This window comes from Zootermopsis nevadensis, unplaced genomic scaffold, assembly GCF_977971745.1.
Source record: "Zootermopsis nevadensis isolate Lab colony 2312 unplaced genomic scaffold, Znev_1.0 Znev_ptg000028l, whole genome shotgun sequence".
Classification (NCBI taxonomy): Eukaryota; Metazoa; Arthropoda; class Insecta; order Blattodea; family Termopsidae; genus Zootermopsis; species Zootermopsis nevadensis.
The window spans coordinates 21,267,972-21,293,202 of NW_028259160.1; the positions used below are offsets into that span (position 1 = coordinate 21,267,972).

General features: G+C 39.1%; 1 protein-coding gene across 2 annotated transcripts in view; it reads left to right on the forward strand.

The window, feature by feature from the left end:
• Window positions 1–25,231, forward strand: part of Cubn (Cubilin) — a 218,656-nt gene that overhangs the window by 160,059 nt on the left and 33,366 nt on the right. For both annotated transcript variants that reach the window (XM_087357091.1, XM_087357090.1), the window contains exons 48-56: window positions 9,570–9,728; window positions 10,525–10,706; window positions 12,875–13,040; window positions 15,787–15,993; window positions 17,181–17,266; window positions 19,735–19,914; window positions 20,353–20,572; window positions 20,963–21,147; window positions 24,041–24,181. In XM_087357091.1, the coding sequence (XP_087213217.1) occupies window positions 9,570–9,728; window positions 10,525–10,706; window positions 12,875–13,040; window positions 15,787–15,993; window positions 17,181–17,266; window positions 19,735–19,914; window positions 20,353–20,572; window positions 20,963–21,147; window positions 24,041–24,181 (1,526 nt within the window). The remainder of the gene's footprint in view (window positions 1–9,569; window positions 9,729–10,524; window positions 10,707–12,874; window positions 13,041–15,786; window positions 15,994–17,180; window positions 17,267–19,734; window positions 19,915–20,352; window positions 20,573–20,962; window positions 21,148–24,040; window positions 24,182–25,231) is intronic.

Consider the following 25,231-nt stretch of genomic DNA (forward strand, 5'->3'; position numbering starts at 1 on the left):
CGTGTTGCCTAGACCACGGCCTTGCCCAACAGAAGTTATAAATTCGGGCACCGCCGGGAATCGAACCCGAGACCCCAGGATTACAAGGCCAGCGTTCTAACCGCTAGACCACCTCATCTTATTATTATTTAGTGTTCTGTCTGACGACAGGTCCATATGAACAGGATCCTTCCATCCTTTTCTCGGACTGGGACCTGTTCATATACGTTCTTGGCAGATGATCCAGAAGTGGTTTGCCATTGCCTTCTTCTGTGTGTGAATGGAGTAATTGTTGGGATGCCACGGAGGAAAACTCCGTGTTGCCTAGACCACGGCCTTGCCCAACACAAGTTATAAATTCGGGCACCGCCGGGAATCGAACCCGAGACCCCAGGATTACAAGGCCAGCGTTCTAACCGCTAGACCACCGTGGCTATATCACAGCGATACTGTGCGTTTATTAATCCTGTCGAATTGTATTGAATTTTCAACATCGATAAATATTTTAATATCGGTTGCGTTACTTTTCGATCACCGTGTACCATTTTTTTAGTCATTTGTTATGGAGTAAAGGTTTTTTAGTGGATAATTATTTTATATTAGAGAAAATGATTAGATTACTATTGATCTAGATCGTGATTTTTTATTTGTTTCGGAGGACTCAGCAGAATGCCAGCTGTGTTACTTTGGAAAAATTCCACAAAAGCTTACATTTATTATCTGTCTTTATTACGCGACGTCTTATCATAGGCCACGTCATTCTATACGTGTTGTTGAATGTAAGAGGGGGAAAAATTATTATTCCTACACCCAAGAACATTCAATGATTCGATGTAAGACAGTACGAATATGTTAGTCGACTTACGTTTGAACATTATCGATTGTAGAATGTTATTAATGACGTTGTTTGAAATCTTGAATTGTTAGATTCGATGTATTTTTGGATTTGAAAATGAGGAAAAATTTCTGTACCATAGATCCCTGTCTTTACCTACCATAGAAAACGATAGATACGAGGTGCGATCGGAAAGTTTCAAGACTGCGCGTATAAAAACCCGTACACTTATCTCAGGTATTAAATTCATCCATCACCCTCGAAGTAGTTCCCCTGGGAGTGAACACAACGATCCCAGCGCCGCTGCCAAGCCTGGAAGCATCCCTGGAAATCTTTCTTTGTCAGCCTGTCAAGCACCATCTGCGATTCTGCCTGAATCTCTTCTATCGTCTCAAATCTCCTTCCCTTTAGCTGAACTTTCATCTTTGGGAAGAGGAAGAAGTCACACGGAGCTTAGAAAGGAAGTTGGGGTCGGTTCTTGCAAGATCTTTGAGCTCCTGACAAACGAGAAGTCGATTCTGCTTCTGGTCCTCAGACAGGATGCGTCGCATGTGGAGTTCTTCCTTTAGAATCAGCTGACAGGTCCCATAGCCTATCCCAACAATGTCGCACAAGTCGTTGATGGTACGACGTCGATCTTCGTGAATGGCCTGCCGAATCTTCGTAACATTTTCGGGCGTTGTGCTCGAAGATGGTCGTCCAGAACGCTCGTCATCATCGACAGAGGTTCGGCCATTTTTAAAACGTGAATGCCACACAAAAGTTTGTGCAAGACCCATTGCGGACTCCCAAAATGCTTGCTTTAGCATTTCATAGGTTTCCGTAGCCGTTTTGGCGAGTCTTTGGCAAGAGATTCAGGCAGAATCGCAGATGGTGCTTGACAGGCTGACAAAGAAAGATTTCCAGGGATGCTTCCAGGCTTGGCAGCGGCGCTGGGATCGTTGTGTTCACTCCCAGGGGAACTACTTCGAGGGTGATGGATGAATTTAATACCTGAGATAAGTGTACGGGTTTTTATACGCGCAGTCTTGAAACTTTCCGATCGCACCTCGTATAAGGCATCAATTATGGGATGATTAATGAATAATTAATTGAAGAAAGACGTTTTCTATTTGAAGATACTATCCCGGCATTTTACGTAGAATGACTTAGTAAAAACACGAAACAATCGGGTTTTTATGTCTCACGTCCGAAATTTGAACCCAGGGCCTCACTAATACGGAGCAGAAGTTGAGATGCGCAGTAACGCCTCTGGAACGATCGTATCCACGCACGAGGTTTTGGGCGCCTTTTCACTCGCCCGGATATTCACGCAGTCTGTAGCTGCTACTGATAAATTGTACGTGGCCCTCGCTCGCCTCAACAAACATGGTTTATTGTGGTCTACGTCCTGGAACTGCCAACAGCCAATAGGAGAAGCACACACGTTTTCTCGCAGCTTAATGCGCTGTTTGCAGGTTGCTCAACTCGTCACCTCCGCTTAGAAGTGCCTTGTCGTTTGTTGCCAGTTTTGTAATCCTTGTTCAATCACTCGCAATATTGTGTTATTGTTTGTTTTCATATGAATTCGTACCAGAAACATCAGCCCGTCTCTCGTCATTAACTGATTTTCGTGAAGTGCTGTTACTGATAATTAGATCTAAAAATTATTTTGCTCCGTGCTGAACGGTTTTGTCACACTGAGCAAATAAGGAGCACAGCAAAGGAACGCATTCCACGCAGAATGCCAACTTAACATTCGTGAAGTCCACGTTGGTTTATAATTAAAGCGAATAATAAAGTATTGTCAATAACGTAACATACAGTAAGTGTCCACGCCATTTTGAATTTTCTCCATCAATGTTTGTATACTTCATTCATACAGTACAGTATTTCGTTTTGAATTTACTTCAAATCCTGCTCATTTTGAATTCTTTTTCTTTACACAGTAGAACAGGGAACTTTTTCGTTTGAAACGAAGTTTAAACTCTTCGATTCTGTCGCTAGGTTTAGGAATGTTCCAGGATTGTAAGATGTTTCACTTTTATCATGAACTCTTGAGAGGTAGTTTGTGCTATCCACAGAACTAAATGCAATTTATTACGCTGCTCAAAATATGTATATTTTTGTCTATAATCACATTTTGGCACTGAATGGATACACGATAGCCATCATTCAGCTGAGTCAAAATGTTTACAAAACCAAATAGGTTATATTTTAAAGTCTGTATGTTGATGTCCACGAACCTTTTCAATTTATAATTTGTCTTCTCTAGCTGAGGAGTTATCAGAAGCACGTCTGTCCCATTTATTATTCACTAATAAAAATTAAATTAACTTACATTGTTCCTAACAACAGAGTTTTGGACTAAAGTAAAATTCTATAGGAATATTAGACTGCATATAATGGTATATACCAGTGGTATTCAACCTGGGGTACGCGTACCCCCAGGGGTACGCGAAGACATCTTAGGGGGTACGTGAAATTTAAAAAAAAAATATTAATTTATGATAAACACTGAATAATCAGTAATGTAATTTATTTAATTTATTTTAGATGTAGATTATATACTATGTATAACTTGAATTATACACCAACAACTTTGGGGGTACAAAGTTGAAGAGAAATTATATCTGGGGGTACGCGAACAAATAAGGTTGAATACCACTCCACTGTCACTACTCAAGGGTGCAACTGAAGGCTTCCGATACAAAGGGACAGGTCATTGGCCGAAGTTCTCGCCTTCTCTCTGAAGTAGCAACTGCCCGGCAGAACATTTTCCAAGAAGTTTGTAAAACAAGCAAACTTTAGCATAATAGTAACGCCCATCTGCTAGTAGAAGAAGCCTTCGGTGAAATGTTCATATTTTTATTCCGGTATGGAGGGCTAGTGTCTCGTAGCCCCAGTAAGACTTTTTACACGATACTGGAAACCATTTTCTCTACCGGCACTAAAAGGGTATTTCTCGCCCCACTCCTACTCCATAGAAGAATTTACCCCAACAAAAATAATTTCAGCTGTAGTTGACTGTAAATTACTGTCATAACTACATAATTTATATTTGTATTAGAAACAAGTATTATATTTGTGCTATGACATGTTCTACATACTTTGCCTGGGCCTGTGAAGGATTTGTACAATGTAAATAAATTCTCTTTTACGTGTTTCGTCTTCATTTGTTACGGAGGGAGCGCACTTATTGTGTTGTATCGGGTAGATTGAACTCCTCTCTAATTGACGATGAGTAAAAGTCCAAAACGAATTAATTAGTATTAATTTTTCCCTTTTCTTAAGTTGCTTCCTGATTCGCGTGCTTGAACTATACAGAGAAAACGTTCCACTACAAAGAACATGGCGTCTGTGCGAAGCGTATCTGGTGTTTACTTATGCGTCGAACACACATAACAGTGAAGTTATACATGTGGCGGACTTTGGCCATCCTGTTTTCATACAAAGTCTCCACTTATCGTATCGATTGTTCATGAAGTTGGTTCGAACGTCTTTCTGTTGCGTGATCATGGATTTTGACGTGGTGTTCGTGAGAAATGGAACTCTGTCGTCACTGCATTAGACGTAAGGTTATAACAGATGTCTTGCTTCCATCAGTAAATGAGGTGGGTATGCGAACGTTTTGACAGGCAGAAGAAACCTTTTTAACCTGAGCAGGATTTTTTCAAATGGCTTAAAAGTGCCGACCATCTCATTATCATATGTTGTACTTAGTACCAAAATTGCAGCTTAGGAAATCAAGGTAAAAAACGTGAAACTATAATACTTCAAAAGTCGTTTCATTAAGATTTACAAGTGGACCAATGTACAAAGTGCCTTTGGGCCTCTAGGTACTACTCTTCAAAATGTGCTGGAAATGGTAACTGATTGCATAAAACATATTAAACATAAAAATGTAACTTTGTTTATGTATTATGAATCTTATAATATTATATACATTTTTAATTGGAGAAAAGTAATAAAGTATCACAGAAATAAAATCACTTATTAAAATAAACCTTTCAACATTGTACGTACAAACATCTCTTCTCTTTGCCTTCATTTGTTATTTCTGGAAAAATAACTTAGGAACAGACCTATTGAAAGCTGTAGACCTATCAAGACAGGACTAGTTGTTTGGGGTTTTCGCAGGGAGAAAACTTTATTGTTGTGCTTTATAAGATCAGCGAACCATTGATCACCTGTGTGCACATTCATGTCCAATGATTCAGGTTGTTTGTTTGATGTATTATTTGCATATTGCTGTGCCATTTCCATAACTTTCTTCTTTGCAAGACCATAGTGCTTATTGCTGGCTCTGCCTTATGTTCTTCACTCCAGAGAACACTGTCCACACTTTACATTTATTAGTGTATGTAAACTTTTCATTCCCACCTCAAATGTCTCAGAAGTGTAGTTTGTGACGTATTAGACTTGTTAGCAGCAGTTCTAACACACAATCCTTTGTTTTAAACAGTGCCAACAGCTACAATAAGGTTAACCTCATTGAGTTCCAGTTGCTTATAACCCTCCTTACTCTGTAACATCAAAAAATTTGATAAATTTACATGAAAGCGAGTAAAAAAAAATAAAAGTAAAACTGTCCTACCACACGCCATGTAGGCAGTTATGAGGAGAGGAGGTATAGCTCCTAATCATTCTTAACCTTGACACTAGATAGAGTCGAGTGGTCAGCGTCGCACCCTGGCCGCGCCGCCCCCTGAGAAAGGACCCCGATACCCACTGGAAAAGAGGGTGGGTCAGCCACAGAGGCTAGAGGAAAAATTCTCTGCCCCTGTTGGGGATCGAACCCAGGTCGTCCAGTCTGTAGTCAGTCACTGTACTGCCTGAGCAACCTTGGCTCTAAAATTTACATGAAAGTACAAGGTTAAAATTGTTCTTTACTCCATGGTATCTAAACAATTTGCGCAATTTAGATTAGAGAGCAAGATAAAAATTGTTCGTAAACTAAAGTTCATATCTACTTGCACGCCTGTACCTTAAGCCACAGCCCAAGGTACACCACTGTAACCTTTCCAAATAATACTGGTTTTAATACCTACCTGTTGAGTAAACAGTCGGAAAGAATATGGCAATAATTGTTTGAAACTGTGTAGAAATTATCAGTGATATCATTTTGTAATAAATTTCCATACCTTTACTGTGAAAGTGGATCATCAAATATCTACTTCTTGAAGAAAAAAAATTAATAAAATACTTAAATAAAAGTATATACACACAGCTGTTATGATATAAGTAGGAGGGAAGATAGACCGGGTTTATCACCAATCTCAGTGCTAAAATAAAGAATTTACGTTGTCTGGATAAGGAGAAAAATTGTGTGGCCCTACTTACAAGAGTTTCCCCTACATACGCAATTGCTAATCGAGGATGAACACCAACATAGGTCTGAGATCAGGAATAAATAACAAGAGTTTGTAGCAAGTACATAGACATTTTTTACTGAAAATCTAAATCCACTGAACATGTGGTATATGGGGTAAAGTCTCCTTCATAATATGTGGTCTCGCATTGGAATCTTCACTGGAGACTGACCTAACCTAACCTAAACTAACCTAACCTAACTCAACCTAACCTAACTCAACCTAACCTAACCTAACCCAACCTAACCCAACCTAACCTAGCCCAACCTTACCTAACCTAACCTAAACTAACCTAACCTAACTCAACCTAACCTAACCCAACCTAACCTAACCCAACCTTACCTAACCTAAGCTAAACTAACCTAACCCAACCTAACCTAACCTGACCGAAGTTCATAGTTTCACTCAGGCCCTGCTCTAAGATATTGAGATAGATCCTTAAGTATGCCATTACTGAAGGAAACAGATCAGGTATTGTCTAAGGATGTAAGTGAATTCACACTATCAATGCTCTGTTGATTTATCAGTTAAATGCTGGATAATTTCACAGTACCAGAATTGATGAATATCTAAGAGTGAATTTATGCCATTGCTGACTATGGAACAAGTCTTTTTTTACTGATATTTAATCATTCATCAAATTTTGTTACAGCTAGAGAATGTTTAATGTTTGTAATATTAAGACTTCCGGCTGCAGTGGCCAAGCGGTCTGAGGCATAGACCTCATGCACATGGGCACTGGGACCGTGGACTCGAATCCCACTCAAGGCACGGATGTTTATCCGCGTCTTCCTGTGTTGTGCTGTCCTGTGTACAGGTAGAGGCCTTGCGATGGGCAGATCCCTCATCCAAGGAGTCTTACCAAATGTCTAATAGGATTAAATAAATAAATGAATGTGTACATCGACTCCTGCGGGTATAAGAGTATAAAGACTAAAACAAAAAAATATTAAGACTGAAGAACCATAGGAATTTGAGAATAAAGTAGACATTCCTGGACTGAGATAAAGTCAGTCATCCGGTTATAGACAGCAAAGCATTGGTGAGTCCTCATTATATTATTTATTGGATAATTTTTCTGGAGTTCCATTGAGATGACAATAAAACTAACATCAAAGGCATAAACCACAAATTATACACTGGACCAGTACGTAACATGTGTCATTTTCTTTGCACTCTCATCCAACTAAAGTAATTGAAGCTACTCTTGTACACGATCTACCAAGAATGATGTGTCATGCATACTCTTACTTAAAGATTCTGCTGGGGAAACACTCAAATTATGAACAATATGTGGAATGATAATGTTGCATCATATTGTGTTGAATATATACTTGCTCAATTTTATCAGTCTAATCACAATAAAATATTATTATTAAATATTAGGATATTCTGGCTGGGACATATTATGAGAAGGAATGGATTAATGAGTGATATCACCGAAGGCCAGGTTGAAGGAAAGAGAGGACTAGGAAGAAGATTGATACAGCTAACCGACGACCTTAAACAAGGAAAGAAGGTGACGTTCCAGGAATTAAAGCGAGAAGCCGAGAATAGGGACAACTGGAGAGCTCTTTTTGGGCAGAGCAATGGACCTGTCGTAAGACAGAACACTTAATAATAATAATATAATTAGGATATTACATTTGAGTTTATATGGGTTATACACCTGAAGATGGTTCATTTAGAACCGAAACATGTAGAGTAAAAGGTGATGCTCTGATATAAATCGAACATTTCGATAGAGAGCATCATTTTAATATTTAATAATAATATTTTATTGTGATTAGACTGATAAAATCGAGCAAGTAAATATGTGGAATGCTAAATACATTTTCCCAAAATGAAATTTGTAATTTACACCTATCAAGGGGGAGTTTAGTTTTAACAGGAGGGCAGAGTGTCATACATCATCAGCAGGATAATGTTCACAGGTACATGACACAACCTGTAAAATGTGTGCAACTTAGTGCTATATAATATTATATCTGAATTTTAAAACAGATGCGACAAATGTAACAGTCACATTTTTGCAACATTCAGTTGTGAACAGGCCTGGAAAACTGATTTCAAAATTTTGTGTGTGTTTGCACTTTGTATTCAGAACACCTCGTGTGGGTTGACATTTCTTGCAAATAGCTCACTATCTCAAAACATCGAGTTCATAAAGTTAAATATATGTAGGATTTGAGGTTTTCACGGCGTTGAGTCTGAAGATTTCTGTCTTCTGGGTTGTTGCACCCTGTAGTCTGGTATATGTCCACCATCGTTTCAGAGGTCATACTGCCTCCGTCATCAGAGTATGAAGATTTCTGTCTTCTGGGTTGTTGCGCCCTGTAGTCTGGTATATGTCCACCATCGTTTCAGAGGTCATACTGCCTCCGTCATCAGAGTATGAAGATTTCTGTCATCTGGGTTGTTGCGCCCTGTAGTCTGGTATATGTCCACCATCGTTTCAGAGGTCATACTGCCTCCGTCATCAGAGTATGAAGATTTCTGTCTTCTGGGTTGTTGCGCCCTGTAGTCTAGTATATGTCCACCATCGTTTCAGAGGTCATACTGCCTCCATCATCAGGGCGATGAATGAGGCAGTGTGACCTCTGAAACATCGACCAGACTACACAGCGCAACAACCCAGAAGACAGAAATCTTCATACTCTGATGACAGAGGCAGTATGACCTCTGAAACGTTGGTTAACATCGACCAGACTACACAGCGCAACAACCCAGAAGACAGAAATCTTCATACTCATCGCCCTGATGACGGAGGCAGTATGACCTCTGAAACGTTGGTTAATATCGACCAGACTACACGGCGCAACAACCCAGAAGACAGAAATCTTCATCGCCCTGATGATGGAGGCAGTATGACCTCTGAAACGTTGGTTAACATCGACCAGACTACACAGCGCAACAACCCAGAAGACGGAAATCTTCATACTCTGATGATGGAGGCAGTATGACCTCTGAAACGTTGGTTAATATCAACCAGACTACACGGCGCAACAACCCAGAAGACAGCAATCTTTAAAATATATTTGTCATGAACTTCTGTGGTTTCTGTCTCAAGAATTTTCTTTTCCAATGCTTATCAAGATCAATTATTTTTTAGGCATTTCGGTAGAACGGTATCTCCTATTTGCTGACGTACAAAGTGTCACCATTTGATTCTATTCTAATGAGTGCTTGTGTTATGATGTGTTACTAAAATGTCATTGTGAGCACTGCTTATACGAGGAAACTGACGCGCACACAACACAAGGACCCTTCGTATTTCACATTAACATAACCTTAAAACACTACAAGTCTTCCATTTAATGAACATTGTACATTAAAATAACAAGCTCGCTGGTGGAGCCTTTAATGTCATTCATTGTGTATCACCTCGCTGTGTTTTGTTGCAGTGAATGAGCTTGTCAGATTCTGTAGCTCCTATGAACATAGTAGCCAAATTTTCAACAGTACGGACAATGAGGTAGCAGTGCTGTTCCACTCAGATGATCGTTCTAACAGCTATGAAGTGAATCGAGGATTTTCCCTGAGGTTCAACACCAGTCAGAATGGTTGGTCCAACATTTTTTCTGTTTATTAGTTTTCCATCTGCGTGGGTTATGTAGCATTGAAACATGTTCAAACACTTTAGCCAGTCTGCAAGTTACATTTTGTATCTTTTTCTGTAGTGTAGTTTTAATTTTTCTTAGTTTGACACAAAGTAAATTTGTATGTTCTATACATTTTATCCAGCAGGTTAACTTGACAGTCGTGTATGTGACTTGTATCTATGAGTTAAATCGTTCAAATCCCATCTGGGGAACTGACAATCGTAATAGCCTTTCGTATTTTCCTCAAGTCTTTTATAGGAAAATGCCACAATATTGGTTTCAGATAAATTACAAGTAATTCCTCATCAATTCTTAATATGTTTTACATTAATAATCATCAGATTTAATTTGGAATTTACTTTTGTGCTTTATATAGCAAATTGTTCATTTTTAAAATAAGACACGGACATTAGAACTTAAGTTTAAGGTTTACATGCGTCATGTTTGTGTTTTTGATTAAAATATATAATAAAATTCAGGTCAATACACAAAACAATACTTTATTTAGATGTTAAAATTTAAAATTTAAATGTTAAAATTATTTAAAATTTAAATGTTAAAATTTTAACATTTAAATTTTAAATTTTAACATCTAAATAAAGTATTGTTTTGTGTATTGACCTGAATTTTATTATATATTTTAATTAGAACTTAACCTATGTTACATGTTGCTCACAAATTTTGCATAGAGTAAACACAGATATTAAATTAGTATCGTACATATTACGTCATGAATACAGTGTTTATGCTTTTGCAGTGTGTGGAGGTTTATTGGAGGGTCCCAGTGGGGTATTTGAGAGTCCAGGGTACCCCTCAACTCGGGGTTACCGGCGCATCTGTAGGTGGGAAATAGTCGTACCCATCGGGCGCAGAGTCAGCGTGGAGCTGCTGGACTTTGATCTGGATTCCTCAGTGGAGGCACACAAACATCGAATTATTGTGAGTTGCAATTATTTTGTCTTTATTTGGAGAATTCTATTCTTTTGTCATTGTCTTCGAATGTGGATGAATTTTTTTTTATAAAGTTCGGTTGATAGTTTCCTTTGTTATTTCTCAGTTGTGTTTGAAAGGTAACTATATATTACGCCCACGATGAAAACCAGAAGGCATTGACGACTGTCCAAAGGAGTTGTTATCTTTAAAGATAATGCCATCCACATTCTACACAGCAGTAATCAATGTTCTTAATTAAGTGGGGTGTCAGAGTTGCTCCCTCATCCTCGTAACAGTGCAGATTTGCTCTCAGATTTTCAGATTTTAAAGTATGACCTGAAATTAAGAGGCCTCTCCCACTTACAGATGTCAGCCGTTGGTTGTTAAATAATCCTGTGTAAAAATACTTATAAAAAGAAAAGCAATTGAACCTTTTGGCAAGAAAATGTATGGAGGTTATACAATCATCCTAGAATTTACTGACATTGTGGTTATGGATCAGAACCCCAATATGACGCTCGCACGTTATGTGATGTGTGTTGTGTCTTAAAGTACACAGCAGGACAACTAGGGATACTGCTACCATGTCTTAAAAGACATGGTGGGCCTCTAAAGGTTAAGAAGCGGCTAATGATTCATCGCCAGTGAATAGGTCATGGGAGCGGTGCGATCTTGTTTGCATAGTCGGCCAATAGATTTCTTTTTCTGTTGGAATCGGCAAGTAACCAGATTGGTGGACCAGATATATTGCAAAGCAAGGATAAAAAATGTGAACATGATTTTAGTCGTGTACAAAACCTGCAGATGTGTGAAAAAATAATAGTCCAGATCAGATTTGAAACCCTCTCATAGCATGCGTCAATATTTATAGCATGAGTAGCCATGTCTGATTTGAGAGATGAATAGTTTTGCGTACTTATGATTGTGGTATATTTATTTTAATAATGCGGCTACCGCCATTGACCGCGTGATCGTAACAGTTAATTTTAGAAACTCATCAGTTTTTTAAATGTTTAATTTTCTGTGTAATTACAAATTGATGACATAATAAAAATTAGTTAAGCTGACCAATTCCAAATGCTGTTGGTTTACCTCTCTTTCCAGTGTTTTTGAGGTTAATTTAGATTTTATAATTAGTTCTAAGAATGTAAGTTGCCTAACTCACATTCTTGTGATTATCTCATATTGTTTACCAGCATCCATGATACTTCTTACTGACATACTTTGTCATCACCTTTTATGTTTATCAAATCTAAAACTTCTTGACGATGGTGAAGAGTCAATTGAATAAAAATTTTCTTGGATATTATCCATAAAACGTTTTATATTTACTAGACGATGGATAATATCCAAGAAAATTTTTATTCAATTGACCTTTTATGTTATATTATACTTGGTGTTCAGTCCGTAATCAACTAGGAATAGAAGCAAAGTGGGGCTCTGTCCAATAGAACATTGTCTTCAGTGACATTTTCAACCTCAACAACTTTAATTATTATGACATTAATTAATAGAAACCAAAACGTACACTTATTATTAAACATAATTAAAATTGTTAAAATAGAAATAATAATAATAGTAATGTTTATAAAAATATATATTACTTATACTTCACACATTTCTCAATAAATATTGTAAAATACCTGCTCAATATGGGAAAACATGCCACTTGTCAGAACGTCTCGCATTCTTTCCGTTGACCAGTGCTGCTGCCACCGTGAGTTTTATTAGCGTAGTATTCCAGGCGATAGCCACGTCAAATAGAATGTCACAAAGGCAATGAGTAAACAGTGAGTTAACTGCTACACATTTATTTGTTTCCAGTTTCTCGTTTGTTTGTATGTCTGTTACTTTTGAAATGTATTTATATATGTCCCTGATATTTGACTAGGAGACTCATGTTTCTGCAGCTAATAGTAAAATTACTTGTAAATGTGTATGCCAACAACAGGGATGGGTGTTTACTTCAGTCATCTGAACATTGTGGGTTAAGGAGAATAGTATGGTTCTATTTTTCTTTAATTTTTGTCGGGGGAGGGAGGCATGACTGTCTGCGCGATAGCTTCTAACTTAGCTTAATTGCAGAAACATTTTATATAGTTAGCTTTTAACAATTCTGTAGTTTGTGTGAGTGTGTAGTAGCAGTTAATGGAATGTTGGTGCACCTGTTACAGTTCTTCGATGGTCTGAAATATTCCCTCTATCTCAAGACATTTTATGCATCCAGTGTACCAGAGATTGTGAGATCCACAAGCAACCGTATGCTCATCATTTTTGTGTCATTTTACAATGTGGGACACCGTGGTTTCAGAGCACGATACACGTCAGACGAACTCTCACGTAAGTTTTTATTTCCCAAATCAGAACACAGTGCTGTTTGTTGGCTTATTGTTAGTCAAGAAACATATCAATCACCTTTAGACATTATTTATGCTTTGTCGTAATGCAGTAGTTCATTTTGACACTTAGAAATACAGTAAAAACTCAATGTAATGAGTAATGGTTTATTATGACAAGTCTATTGTTATGCACAGTCCGTGTAATAATGCTAAATATAGGAATATATTTTCAACAAGAGCACTGTTTTATTGTCTGTTATAATGTACAATTTTGTAAGACTTGAGGTTCTCACAGCGGTGAGTATGAAGATTTCCGTCTTCTGGGTTGTTGCGCTGTGTAGTCTGGTCGATGTTAACCAACGTTTCGGAGGTCATACTGCCTCTGTCATCAGAGTATGAAGATTTCTGTCTTCTGGGTTGTTGCGCTGTGTAGTTTGGTCGATGTTAACCAACGTTTCGGAGGTCATACTGCCTCCTTCATCAGAGTATGAAGATTTCTGTCTTCTGGGTTGTTGCGCTGTGTAGTTTGGTCGATGTTAACCAACGTTTCGAAGGTCATACTGCCTCCGTCATCAGAGTATGAAGATTTCTGTCTTCTGGGTTGTTGCGCTGTGTAGTATGGTAGAAGTTTACCAACGTTTCAGAGGTCATACTGCCTCCGTCATCAGGGCGGTTCTTAGTATGAAGATTTATGTCTTCTGGGTTGTTGTGCCGTGTAGTCTGGTTGATGTTAACCAACGTTTCGGAGGTCATACTGCCTCCGTCATCAGAGTATGAAGATTTCTGTCTTCTGGGTTGTTGCGCTGTGTAGTCTGGTCGATGTTAACCAACATTTCAGAGGTCATACTGTCTCCGTCATCAGAGTATGAAGATTTCCGTCTTCTGGGTTGTTGCGCTGTGTAGTCTGGTCGATATTAACCAACGTTTCAGAGGTCATACTGCCTCCATCATCAGGGCAACAACCCAGAAGACAGAAATCTTCATACATTTTTTCATCGCCCTGATGACGGAGGCAGTATGACCTCTGAAACGTTGGTTAATATCGATCAGACTACACAGCGCAACAACCCAGAAGGCAGAAATCTTCATACTCTGATGACGGAGGCAGTATGACCTTCGAAACGTTGGTTAACATCGACCAAACTACACAGCGCAACAACCCAGAAGACAGAAATCTTCATACTCTGATGAAGGAGGCAGTATGACCTCCGAAACGTTGGTTAACATCGACCAAACTACACAGCGCAACAACCCAGAAGACGGAAATCTTAATGTATAATTTTGATTGCATTTCCACAGCCGTGTAAACATGTATCTGCCAATGTTGTATCATCTCTATTTTATTACTGTTTTGCGAAACATGTTTGACCATTTTCCATAATCATGTAAAAGTATGTCTCGCATGTAACTTAGTCGTTACTGCTGTTCTGAGTCAGCAATGTCCCACACCCAACACAGTAGTTTTGCCAGTGGTAACTGTTGGATGGGAAGTGTCCAGTTGTTCGATATTTGCATATTCCATTTAATTTTGTTCTTGCTGATATGACTGATAAATACAAAGGGAAGTGAATCTGAATGTTTACTCACTAGCCATGGGTATGAATATAACATGATTTAAAAGAATACCAGAATATAACTAGAAACACTGAAGATTAATTTAATTCAATTTCTGATGTGTTTTAGCCCAGTAGCATGACAACTTATCTACCGATTGACTTCTTTTACACAAATTGCAACTCAGATTGTTAATTGATGGCTGACGTTAACTTAAAATGATGGTTGCCTTTACATTTATATAGGTTTCATTCAAACACATTTTAATGTGAGTAGTCTTATTAGTATACCGCCACGGTGGTCTAGCGGTCAGAACGCCGGGCCTGTAATCCTGGGGTCCCGGTATCACGGAGTTTTCCTCCGGGGCTTACCCGGTTTCTCCGTGGCATCCCAACAAGTACCCCATTTCCATCATCATTCACACACAGAAGGATGCAACGGCAAACCACTTCTGGATCATTTGCCGAGGAAACATATGAACAGGTTCCTATCAGAGGGAACTTGTTCATAATGTTACCAGGGGTCGGCTCCGACCCGATGGTACTTAAAAAAAGTCTTATGAGTACACCAGATTCATCTTGCCTAACTTAATCACATTTGAGATTTTTTGGGTTTTGGCAAGAGATATCGGGTGAAACTCATAATGCTTTTCATATTCACTAAACAGAAATTACATTCACTCTGATGTATAAAGTGAAGCTTAAGCGGCAACTGAAGTCGATGAAAGATTCCCGGATTACAAGCCGCCCTTCAGCGAGCACGCAACAAAGGATCAGATTTGTTACCCAACAGCCCTGAGGATCAGAGATTGTTCTCCAAATGTTGGTAGAAGATATGGTTTAATCACCATTCAGCCACCTGACGAGGCTTGTAACCCGGGAATCTTTCATCAACTACATTCACTCTGTCAATATTGCCTGATCAGGCCCTGAAGGTAGAGGCAGTTTTGTTCCTCGGAAATGTTGGTACGTACTTACGAGTTTACATGGCCAACACTGACATCTTTACCGCTGTGGAAACCTCGTATGTTATATATTTACTTTGTTCATAGTTGTAACTGTTTTAAGTTTTGTATGAGTGTAAAAGTATAGACACAATGTGTCTGCAACCAAACTCTCACCTCACGCTTTGCTATTATCTGGACATGTTAAGATTATTTTTTAAACAATTAATATCAATTGTTACTATTCCAGCATGTATTGGTGACCTTAGTGGAGACAGTGGTTATGTCTATCCTCCTGCCAGATCCTTGAATCTGACTTCCTTTCATTGTGAATGGGAGAGAAGTGTTCAAACGGATGTGCGTAAGACCATTGCCTTCACGCTGCTTAATGGTACAATTAGCTCTACAGAACATCAGACCTGCTACCATCATTGGAACAGCGTCTGGTTTGCCACAGGTGAGTTGAGAATGTCGTCTGTTTAGTCGTGGCTTGTTATGGCAGGAGGAAGGATCGTTGGATATGTTAAGTGCCAGTTGAGGTCACTTGTAGGTGCGAAACCTGAAGACAAGAGACCACTTGCGAGAATTATATTTTTATGGACTAAAATGAATCTTAGATAAATAAGGGCTAAGGATATGGATTGGAATTATCTGCCTTAGGGCGGGGATCAGTCATGGGTTCTTTTAAATTCTGTAATTAGCCTTTGGGTTCTATGAAAGGTAGGGAAATGTCTTGTCTAGTTGAGTGACTGTCAGTTTCTCAAGATGGCCTCTGGTCCATGGAGGCTATTAATTTATGTTACAATGTTGTCTTATGACTGATAAAGTTTAAACAGACCAGACAAACCCTTTAAAGCCCAGTGGTAACTATACGTGCCATCTGGTGTAACAGTCAACAACTCTGCATTTTGTATTTATTTGTTTCATACAATTCTCACTCTAAATAGGGATTAATTCCTCGAAGAGAATTAACAAGTAGATTTGTGTTCTAAAGAAGAAATGCATTTTTTGTGTGGACTGAATTAGAAATTCTGAGAAGTCTGAGGCATCGTGCTTCAGACCGGTGATACGGAATGCGCGCTGGTTCGAGTCTCAGGGGAGAAATTTTCTCATGAGCTTTCGACCAGTGTATGGGACCGGTGCCATCCCAGCATCGTGAGGAAATTGGGGAGCTACAATGAGTAGCGTAATCCGGTCATTAAAACTAGCAATGGCTGGGGGTTCGTCGTGCTGACCACACGTCATCCTGTATCTGGTTGGATGATGATCGTTCACCTCTGCTTAGGCATGTGAACGTGAGGCCAGCAGTCGAGCTAGTCTGTTTTGGCTCTCTGGAGCTGTTACGCCACGGATTTAATTTTATTTCATTTAGTTATTTTTTAATTAGAAATTGTCTAGATGAGCTTCGGCTTCAGAGGATTAAACCAGTTCTCCTGTAAAATGTTGGTGTGATCAGAATCGTAAGAAGAATAATCAGTAGCACTTTCTCACTCACTTTAACCAACATTTTATATGCCAGTGTTAAACTACGGTTGGAATCTGGACCACTGTTCACAATTTGTGCTCTGTTATTAGTGTATTCAAGTTTGTAACAAGAAAGTTGCAGCTTCTGGAATAAGGGTTATGGTTTCTGATTTTCTGCAGGAAGTGGCATGCTTCTGGGACAGTTCTGTGGTAACTACACAAAACCTTCAAGGATACTCAGCCCCTTCATGAATGTGGTCATGAAGGTGAGTAAGACAAGATTCAGATCAAATCTTGGATAGTTACATTTGGCATATTTTGACATTTGTCACGAGCATGACAGTGCAATTACCACATTTACCTGAATCCAAACTAATTCTCTTGTAGCAGAACCAAAAGGCTAAAAAAAATACCTATTTCCAATATTGTCCATGATCTTGAGACAGTTTTATTTACTCCCTCCCTACAACCTGTTCTCTTAAAGCTCGTCTTAATATTATTATACCATCTCCTTCTTGATCTTCAAGTTGGTCGTTTTCCAACTTTCTTTCCAGCCAAAATTTGTATGCATCCCTACTGTTCTAACTTCCAGCTGTATGTCCAGTCAATCATATTTATTTTCTTGTATTTTTTGTCCCAACAATTTGACATGGCCTATTTAGAGTGTGTGTGACCTGCTTCAGTGACAATTGCCGATGATTAAATGCTGTGTATGGTTTAAGTAATAAAAAAAAAATACTTAGCGTAGCTCAGTCGGTATAGTGACTGGCTACAGACTGGGCGACCGGGGTTCGATCCGCGACGGGGGCACAGGATATTTCCTCTAGCCTCTGCGTCCAGACCGGCTCTGGGGCCCACCCAGCCTCCTCTACAATGGGTATCGGGGTCCTTTCCCAGGGGTAAAGCCGGCTGACCACTCACCCCCATCTAGTGTCGAGGTCAAGGAAGAGAGGAGCTATACCTTCACTCCCCCCTAGCGTCTACATGGCGTATAGTGGGACAGCTTTACTTTTTTTTTATGTTTTAAGTAATATATTTTATTGTAACATTACTATGCATTTTGCTGTGGCAGCACTTTTAAAGATTTTTTTCAAACAAATGGCTTCCTCCATTTTCAAGACAGTTTTGAATTTATGTTGCCAAATTTTGCATCAAAGTGGTGCAGTAAGTCTTGTGGTATAACTTAAATTTCATCACAGATAAGTTTTTTTCAACTCTGAAGTGTTGGGCGTGTCCTACATAACACCTTTCTTTTCAAATAACCCTAAAGACTAGTCAGAAATAGGAGATTAAAAGTTTGTAATGACGTCTCAAAGTTTTGAGGTTGTGTATCCATAAATGCAGGGACAACAGTCTGGCGTTAATCTCTGAACATCAGTTTCTGCTTGCTGTCTAAAATTTTTGTGTTCTTTAGGTACATCTTAATATGCATTGAATCCCGTCAATAAATATAATCAGAATTAATTTTCAGAATTTTTATATATTCAATCAAAATTTCACTTCCATATAAATTTTTATTATGTACATTTAAGGACTTTCTTTGGATGTGATGTTTTGAAAGGTCTGAATTTTACTAAAGATTAATTGCTGTTTTAATTCAGTAATAGAATGAGGACACTGATTAAATGACGTGATTCAGATGACTTCAATCAGGAACAAAGGTGCATCTTTTATTATAGTTACAATTATAGTTATTTGTTATCTGCGGAAGTGCATATAAAAGTCGCCGTTGGAATCATTCTTGAGTACCAGTGTGTGTGCTCTTAAGACAACACAGCGTAGGTGAACTCTATTCGTATGTACAGATAACATCATCAGTAACAAGGAAATAATTTTTTGTGATTATTTTTCAGTCAAATCTTAACAAATTATATATGATTCTAACAACAAATCTGAAACCATCATTCTTCAGAACTGTTGAGTCTGATTTTAGTATGACTTAAACAAGATTTTATAAAAAAAAATGTGTATCGTAGTGATTGTAATACAAGGCTCGTCCATAAAGTAAGTTTCCCTGGGGCCGTTTACAGAAACAAAACACAATTTCATGGAAATATTTATTGCAACAGATACAGCAAGTGTCCAGCTATTTTTCAACATATTCGCCACCGGAATTGAGACATTTGTCATACCGTGGGACCAACTTTTGAATACCTGTGTCGTAGAAGTCTGCCGCCTGGGATTGGAACCACTGTGTGACAACCATCTCCGCCTCTCTGTCATTCTCAAAACGCTGACGCTGACCGGACAGGAATTTCTTGAGGTGTAGGAAAAGATGGAAATTACTGGGAGCGAGGTCCGGGCTGTAGGGTGAATGATTAAACACCTCCCAGCTGAACTCCTGCAGGAGACTTGCTGTCCGTCGAGCCGTGTGCGGCCTAGCGTTATCACTGACCGCACTTCACAGTCGGCGGGAGCTGGAATAAGAACCTCCATCTTCAACAGCTGCAACGATGCTACTGTGAGAACGCGGGAGGTGCCGTTAGTGCATGCGCCATGCTACGTCATTGCTCTATCACGTACGCACAGTCGCTTCGCGCAATATAAGGTTTGCTAGCTGTGGGACGAGTGGGAAACTTACTTTGTGGACGCGCCTCGTATATGTCATTAGTAGCGATGATTTATTTTGAAACCATTTGGCCCTGTAAGAGCTATATCATTTGATGGACAATGTGCACTATGTATTCACAGTGCGCTAGGTAATTTGTCATAAGATTGAGTGATCATGTTTCAGGCAACTCAGAGTCCTAGTGGCAGAGTGGACTTTGTATTGCATTATTCCACATTCAACTGTGGAGGCCCAGTTTCTGGTCCTCTAGATGTGCTGAAAAGTCCAGTGGCATCCAATGGGAATTACCCCCCAAACACTGCATGTGTGTGGGCTGTTACGCACCCCGAAGGCTCTGTTATAAATGTGAGTAACTCTTAATAAATGCATTGATTATTCAAATGTAGTATTATTTATAACAATTTCATTTGTAATTGTAACCTGTGTAGCTGTGTAAATGTTGGTACGCAGCCAAAGGATAACATGGCGCAACAACCCAGAAGACCGCCATCTATGCTGTTACTTTAGATTTTAGTGGATATATTCTTATTCCAGTTTGCTCTCTAAAAATATATGATTTTGAGAATCCTGTGAAGGGGGCTGAAACATAAAAAGTGGAGAAGTATATTACGTGTTAATTAATATATTGAATATGTTAATTTTAATATGTACGTCTGTCCATATCCCCGTTTTAAAAACTTGTTTCAATCAGAAACCCTCCATGCACCCCTCCTCAGTTTTCTTTATCATCTTCTGTCGTTTCTAAAGAATTTTATAAAGGTTTTAATTATGTTAATGGTACAGATAACATTCATCTCCATGAGACTAGAGAGTAACTGCAACCACGATTACGTGCTTATTCGGAATGGACCATATCCGTCTTCTCCACTGATAAACACATACTGCGGCAACAATCTCCCATTGCCCATTCTCTCAGAGTCCAGTGGTTTGTGGATTGAGTTCCACTCCGATGATTCCAAAGAGGATGAGGGATTCGAACTGAAACTTGAATCTGTCTTTGAAGGTGAGTTGGCAGTACTGTACCCATATGTTTTAAGTCTACATATCTCGTGGGTTGGCTTTCCAGGGCTGGCTCATTAATGCCAATGTTTGACACATGGATGGAAACTTGAAGACATTAAGTTATTTGAAGATGGCTGTCTTCTGGGTTGTTGCGCTGTGTAGTCTGGTAGAAGTTTACCGACGTTTCAGAGGTCATACTGCCTCCGTCATCAGGGACGGTGGCAGTATGACCTCTGAAACATTGGTTAACATCGACCAGACTACACAGCGCAACAACCCAGAAGACAGAAATCTTCAGACTCACTGCCATGAAAACCTCAAATCCTGCTTATTTGTTTTTATTGCATTGTGGATGCCAATGTAATACCATTTGAGTATACCTGTGTTACAGGTTGTGGAGGGCTATTACAAACCAAAGGCAACATGTTTTCTACCCCAAATTATCCAGGGAAGTATCCACCAAATTCAGAGTGCACTTGGGACATACGAGTGAAGGAGGGATATATTATCACTCTAAGCTTCTTGGAGCGCTTTGATATAGAACAGTCAAATGACTGCTCTGAGGACTTTGTGGAGGTAGGTAATAATTGCACATAGTAAAACATTTTGAAGAGATGTGTCCGTCCATTTATGGCATATATGGTTAATCGTTAGACCAGATCCTTCGGCTGACATGGCACGTTTCTCACATAGACCCAATACAGCAGCTGGTTATTCATGGTGCACTTTTCCCGTAGTTGTTTAACTTAACTTATTTTATAAAGGAGCCAAGGTGACAACTCTGTGCTTCTAAACGTGCCTCACATCATGATAAATATTTGTAGACACCTGTCTAAGTTTCTGTGAAAGAATAGTGTAAATTTTATGAATATTATTTGCCAAAAGTACTTCCAAAGAGCGTGTGTGCATCATTTACTTTTTCTTTCAGTTTGCCCACAAATAAATGTTACAATGTATTAAATTGGGTGATTATTGAGTGCATAGTACTTAAACTTATTGGTCATTTACTGAAGACTTCATGTAATGCAACCAAAGAATCATTTGCGTTATGTGATGTTGCATCATCTTTCATAAAATGCTGATGTAAGGGCTGTAAATGCATAGAAACCGAAATCTGTTACATGTTTTCTGAATAATACTTGAAATTATAAACAATTTGTAATTCATAAGTCATTGCCAGAATTCAGTACTTATTCTGATACACAAGATATTTTCAGAATATTGTTGTTGTTGTTTCTCGGCACTACAACCCTGTTGTGGGTTTCTGCCGCCTCCTTTTCGGAGGTTTCTTGGTCTTGGTCGTGCGTGAAGTAGTGAGTGACTAGCCCACTGCCTCTGCACAATTTCTACTCAATCCTGATATGACTGCCAGAACCATCTAGCAGTTAATCAGGAGAGTTTTTGGGTGAAAAATGGCTGCTGAATTTTGCTTACGAAACATCTCGTATAATGCTCATAAAATTCTTTTACATGCTGTAAATCTACGACATGGGACCACCAGTTTTACTTCCCCTCCGAAGGAAACTGCTATGGATTTTTATCACCCTTAAAAATCCATCAACCTGCGAACGTTGGGTCCAGTGGTGAGCACGCTAACCGCTAGTCCACCGATGGCAACATTTTCACAATATGGAATCAATAAAGCCTTGTCATTGAACCCTTGAAACAGTTTAATCCATTTCTCATCCCCATTGCCAATTTCCCGAAGATCCATTTGATATTATCCTTTCATCGTTCATGTCTTTGTTTCCCAGTAAAAGTTCAGTATGCATTTCTTTATTACTTGTACATTCTCTCTCCTCAGATCTTCTCAGCATCCGATTTGGCATATTTTTCTAAACGTCTTAAAGGAATATGTTGTGTCCATGTTTCTGTACCTCCATTCCTGAATAACATTTGAACTGATTTACAAATTTTTATATGTTAACATCTATGGACGTAGTGACTATTCTAAACCTTGAATTCCAACAAATATGGTTTTGAATGTGTAATGCTAAATATGTTGTATGTTGGCCTCACCTAGAAAGGAGCATCTGAAGGAAAGCGGAAGTCAGTGATTTGTTCTGTAACACCTCTTAATATTAGGTGTTAATATGATACAAAAAGAAAGTACTGCGTATTTTGCCTTAAGGTGGCGACTGACTTGTAACATTTGCCTGTAATGTAACGTGTTACAAATCGAGCATTACACAAGTGAAGACAGCGAACGGAGCCGCTCGATGCGAGCCGCTCGCGGGCGCTCCATCGTGTTGTCGGTTTTTTCGCGAATCCCTTTGAGTGTTACATTACAAGTCAGTCAGTCAGTGGAGCGGCGTCGTAACGAGCATTCATGAGTTCTTTAGATAAGAGTAGCGTATTAAATGAAACAAAGATAACACAACCTCCACGTCCGACATATTGAATGAAATGAATGGAGCACACATGAGCACAGTCGAGCCGAGCGTTCAAAACGAGCATTCGATACGCCTCACCAGTTGTGGTGTAATGTAACATGCTCGCCGCGAATGTTACATTACGAGTAAATGTTACAAGTCAGTCGCCACCTTTACGTATTGCATAAACTGCTGCAGGATTTATAATCCAAAGAAATCTTGCCCCTATTATAAAAATCTTCAGACTGAAGTGTCATATGGAAATATGACATCCGTAACGTTTCTTAAAATTATTGGTTTGTGTGTAAGAGAACCAGCTGGCTGACTCCTTATCCTCCTTTTACAACAAATCATAAGAGTTTCATTCTTGTGTTATCCTCATTCTGTGTTATGCTCTGCGGAACAAGTTTCGAGTGACAAGAAAATGATGCTGTGTATAAAGCCCTATAGAAAGAAACAGTCAAATTCATTGGAAGGTTGAAATCAATTTATAATCATTAATAAAACCCAAATTTGTGTTAAGTCTGAACTGGGAAATTTGAATTATTTGTGTTAGGCTCAACAGTGGAATCAGACTGCATTTTCTAATTTATGATAGCCATTATAGTTAATGTTTCACTAAATAAGAAAAATAAGTTATTCATTGTTTAATATTGATATGTATTGCTAATATTTAAAATATCAATTTTTTAATATTATTATTTTGTGGTGACAGTAGACATGATAAAAGTGTTCTGACCAGTTGGATTACAGTGGATATATAAAGTCATGAGATCTGATAATCAGAGTGTGCATTTATTCAACCATAATTTCACAAAGTTGGAAATGCTTAGATTATTTATTTGTACTTGTATTTGGATGCACAGTAAATAACATATTCTGTATCCTTCAGAAGCCAATTCTGAATCCGAATGGCAAATCTATGATGGCTGAAGAAGTATAAATTGTGGACTTTCCCATACACATTTTTTTTCGAGTCTTCACTCGGTTCATGTTTTAAGTCGCAGTGAATTTCTTTCAATGCTTTAAATTTGTGTTTCATATGATGAGGAAAAATATTGTTGCAAGACGTTTTTAGAATGGAAATGGTGTTCCAGGTGTTTGATTACGTGGACAGTGAGTGGGTGTCCCTCCAAAAACTTTGTGGTCGGAATCTGCCTTCCAGAATGAAATCGACAGGATCGCAGATGCAGGTGCTATTCCGTAGCAATCCAGGAGGCAGTAACAGTGGTTTTAAGGTAATAACAGTTCCCAGTTGGAATCCACTTGTCTGGTCATTAATTCTCTCAGCTCTTCCAAAGCAGTAGAGAATATCTGGTCGTTTTATTATGACCACTTCTTCTCATTCTGCTGTGAAAATTTACTTTATTCATGCCAGTCATTTTTGGATGATATTAGATTTTAAGTAGCATTAACAACATTTAGATTCAGATATTACTTACATACGACGTGCGATCGGAAAGTTTCAAGACTGCGCGTATAAAAACCCGTACACTTATCTCAGGTATTAAATTCATCCATCACCCTCGAAGTAGTTCCCCTGGGAGTGAACACAACGATCTCAGCGCCGCTGCCAAGCCTGGAAGCATCCCTGGAAATCTTTCTTTGTCAGCCTGTCAAGCACCATCTGCGATTCTGCCTGAATCTCTTCTATCGTCTCAAATCTCCTTCCCTTTAGCTGAATTTTCATCTTTGGGAAGAGGAAGAAGTCACACGGAGCTAAGGAGGGTGCAGGATGACGGCCATGGTGTTTTGAGGCCAAAAACTGCCGAACTTTGAGGGCAGTGTGCGCTGGCGCGTTGTCATGATGCGTCGCATGTGGAGTTCTTCCTTTAGAATCAGCTGACAGGTCCCATAGCCTATCCCAACAATGTCGCACAAGTCGTTGATGGTACGACGTCGATCTAAGTAACATTTTCGGGCGTTGTGCTCGAAGATGGTCGTCCAGAACGCTCGTCATCATCGACAGAGGTTCGGCCATTTTTAAAACATGAATGCCACACAAAAGTTTGTGCACGACCCATTGCGGACTCCCCAAATGCTTGCTTTAGCATTTCATAGGTTTCCGTAGCCGTTTTGGCGAGTCTTTGGCAAAATTTGATGCACACGCCATTCCGAAATCGCAGGAGGGTCGGTGTAATGCACTACCAAAACGCCCGTAACTAAGAAACAAATGCTAATTCGATGATGCCGGCTGGCACACTGATTCACTATGAATGTAGGCCGCACCCCCTAGCGGCAGAAGCTCGTACTACATCCGGTTCGCCCTCTATTGACACAGTCTTGAA